General features: G+C 40.1%; 1 protein-coding gene across 1 annotated transcript; it reads left to right on the forward strand.

The window, feature by feature from the left end:
- Window positions 1–1,589: 1,589 nt before the first annotated feature.
- Window positions 1,590–3,470, forward strand: LOC146464787 (uncharacterized). The gene has a single exon (XM_085129313.1). The coding sequence runs from the start codon at window positions 2,340–2,342 to the stop codon at window positions 3,063–3,065; it is 726 nt and encodes a 241-aa protein (XP_084985439.1). The 5' UTR covers window positions 1,590–2,339; the 3' UTR covers window positions 3,066–3,470.
- Window positions 3,471–3,746: the final 276 nt, after the last annotated feature.

Below are 3,746 nucleotides of genomic sequence, written 5' to 3' on the forward strand. Positions count from 1 at the left end.
CTCCCTGCTGGCGAACATATGATCGCCCCTGCAAGACACCAAATGACTCTGTTGTTTTACTTCCATGTTTTAATATGTCAAATTTCTTCCCGCTGAAGCTGGTTGAGTCGCGTTGTAGTAGGCCTTCAACGAAGTAATGAGAGATTCCGTTTTCACTGTGCAACGCGCGCTAGCAACGTGGGTCTCATAACAACCTCCAACGGGATACCGCGTGTTAACCCGAACGATGCCTTTTCGCTATCTTGTTGCTGACGCGCTAAAATAATTTTTTTTAGATATTTACATTTGTGGTCAGTGAAAAACACAGTCACTCCTCCCATATTTTCTAACTCAGCCATTCTTATCATTTTCAAAATGTAAACTTGGTTTCGTTTGAATCGGTTTAAAATTTGGAGCGAACTCAAAACAAAAAGGACATGAAGACAACACCTGCCATTTACGGAGGGTTTTTAAAAGCCCGTTTAAAGCCCAATATATCCATGTTTATGTTGTAGCGTGCAAACACAGCGAATTATCTACTCCTTTGTCTTGGGGGTTATCGATCTGAAACAGTGACAACTATTATCTCTAATAGGAGATTTGCAAGAAAATCAGTGGAGCAAAATGAGAAACTACCGCATTGGGGAACTGAAGCAGTACAAATAAAGGCATCGTACATTGTGTTGCCCACTGAGTAGATTATGTGTGTTATTTTATGGCATCAAAAGCAGACAGCTGTAAAAAGGAAAACAGGCACGTGTTTCTTTCCTGTGATTTCCATAACTCGTCCTTCAATGAAGATGTAATTCCAGCTCGTGGTATCAACTTGTTATGGTGCATTCACGGTTAGTTGACTTCATTTATTTTATGAAGTGCCCAACTAGGTTTTAAAAAGTTTGCTTCGCGTGCTACATGCTAAGTTACTTTAGCCTAATCTTTTTAAAATTTGTTTTGCCATTCGTGAGGGACAGTATTTGGATAATCATTAAAATCTTTACTATGAAGTAAAACCTCTTCATGTCAATGGTGTAATAGATAAACCTTAAACACACCTGTACAACATGACAGTTAGGTTCGTGTTTATACAGTGCGTGCAGTCTTTGAAAAGCCCAGTGAACAAGATATAGCCATTCACCACCGGCAGACTTTCGAAAAATTGAATTAAAATTGACTGTGACACAGAGTCGACCAAAAAGAAGGCAAACCACCCGTTGTCTTTCGATTTTGTAAAGTGACAATAAGAGGTTAAAACAAAATTTATTAAAGGCTTGACAGCCGACATGGGGACAAATTTAATGGATCAGTGAAACAAAGAGTGCAATCTTAACAACGTCTTTGTAGAGCACTCGTGAGATACAGCACCGCGTTGCGGCCGAACAATTTCATTATAAACAAATATTTTAACCACTTAAGTTTCTCCCATGTGGCTAACGGCCAACTTCATGCTCAGCCCAAATGTTCTAGTCATCCGAGAAAAATTTTGTATGTGTGGTTTGGCAAGTTTATTCAAAGATAACGACCATCTAATAATGAAGGGACATTTAAAATTTGCCTCATGTAAGACATTGTGTTGTAAATAAAAACTAGATGATTGAACCTTTCAAGCCACTGTGGGATATCTGTAAACACGACTTCTTTCTGTGCAAAACTGTTTTTGTTATTAGTTCAAAGCACGTCAAAACATGAACGTCTAATGCAAATAAGAACGCGTAAAGCGGCGTGCTTTTTTAAGTACCTCGCATCTCCTCGGCGCCTAGGCTCTGTTTTGTTGTTAGAACCACTTGTTTCTTTATTAACAGACTATACTATTTCTCCTGATTTTTATGACCATTCAAGTATGAGATAGTGCACCACACAAGATATTTTTCAGTCACGGTTTTGTTCATTGTGAATGAATTAGTAGAGTGTATTAAGAAACACTCGTCCATAACAATCCTTCATGCAATGAATTCACTGAATCCGTGGGAGTTCCCGCCACCAGTCTTTTTCTCCGTTTACTCAACTTACAAGACATCGTGCTACGTTAATTATTCATCAATATTCTCCAGTTTCTATTGTTCTTTCGAACTCTTGCTCGTTAAATTCATGTGGGTAACCCATTCTTCTTGGCAATCAATAATTTATACCCGTCAAGGTTCTTATAATAAACCACTTCTGAGGGATCCAATTCAGGCGGTCTATTGTTCAGAGCGTGGTTTCTTTTAGCTCCTAGCAGGCTCATCTAAGAAGGGCTGGCTTTGGATCACGTATAAAAACGACCTGCGCAGGGTGACCGCTCTCAAAATAAGCTGCCAACTCCACACGGTGAGGACGCATCGAGAACAACTTTTGAAACTGTAGCAATTGAAGATATCAGCAGAATGACAAAGCCCAATGAGCACATAAAACGGCCAATGAACGCATATATGGTTTGGTCGCGGAAAGAGCGACGGCGTATCGCAGAGGAATGCCCTAGAATGTTAAATTCAGAAATAAGCAAACGCCTTGGGCTTGAATGGAACGCTCTCTCACCCGAAGCTAAAGACCCGTATGTTTTGGAGGCAAAACGACTCAGGGAGCAACACAAGAAAGATCACCCAGAGTACAAGTACCAGCCTAAAAGAAAGCCAAAAACTACACCCAAGTTGAAAACACAAAGTATCAATCCTTACGGTTATCACGACGTGAATGGAATGGGATATCCGCCGCCTTCTTCTCTGTGTAGCCCAATGCCTCCAGGACATTTAATGACGCCAGGCCCCATCTTTAGCAATTGCGCGGGAAATTGCACATTGGCGGAACCTCCTCCGCCGTACCATTTTGCGCCTCATTATCCTGTAGTGCAGACCATGGCTGATATCAAAGGACCTTGTTCCACGCATTTACCGATTGTTGGAAGAGAAATTTCGTGCGGACCGCCCATAGCTTACTCAAGCCACCATCCATCCGTATCACATTCTATGCCAGTAGGACATGTGGTTCATCACCGGAGTGTTATGCCGGATTCATCGCCCATAGTTCACGCGCCAACTCCAATCGATAGCAGAACTGGGATGCCTCGATCCTCAATGGATTATGTTATGATGAGACCAGATGTTGGCTACTAGTGTGAACTGACTGTTGTTTGAGATATTTAAAGGTATTCATACTTAGAAGATTTCAATTTTAGCGCGTTTTCCTTCATGTGTACATAAGTGTATAGATACAACTCGTCAGATACTCAGAAGTGGAGAATATCGACTTGATAAAACATTTCACAAGTGCATACTCATGGGGACTTTAAATAGCAATTGAAGAGACTCTTGTACTTCTAAGGCAGATTTGCAATGTTTTGCAATGTCTTTCTGCAGGACTCGGTTCATCTATTTATGCTGCGAAGGAATTAAGCTAAGATCCAGGTAAACCATCTTCCTGTAATCAAATTATCCGATATAAGTTTGACCTAGTTGTACAGTTTATAGAGCTATCAAAATAGTGTTTATCAATACAATAAAAATAATATACCAATTGAATTTGTGGATTTCCTTAAAGGCGACAGCGTGGTTGATTGAGTCGTTTTTATTTTGATGCCGTGAAGTACGGGTAGCTCCATCGATCAATTTGACTAAGATCAGGACGAATTTACCTTGTAACAACTGGAAGTTTATCAAACAGAGCGGTTTTAGCTTGTACTATAGGTTACTTAAAAAAGTCGTGTCATTTCACAATTAAGTGTAAACTAACTTTGTCATTGTAAAGCGACAAAATATCCACACTTTGTTATCTTAGAGAACGTGTTCAATTCTACA

This window comes from Pavona decussata, unplaced genomic scaffold (assembly GCF_977016875.1).
Source record: "Pavona decussata unplaced genomic scaffold, jaPavDecu1.1 SCAFFOLD_161, whole genome shotgun sequence".
NCBI lineage: Eukaryota > Metazoa > Cnidaria > Anthozoa > Scleractinia > Agariciidae > Pavona > Pavona decussata.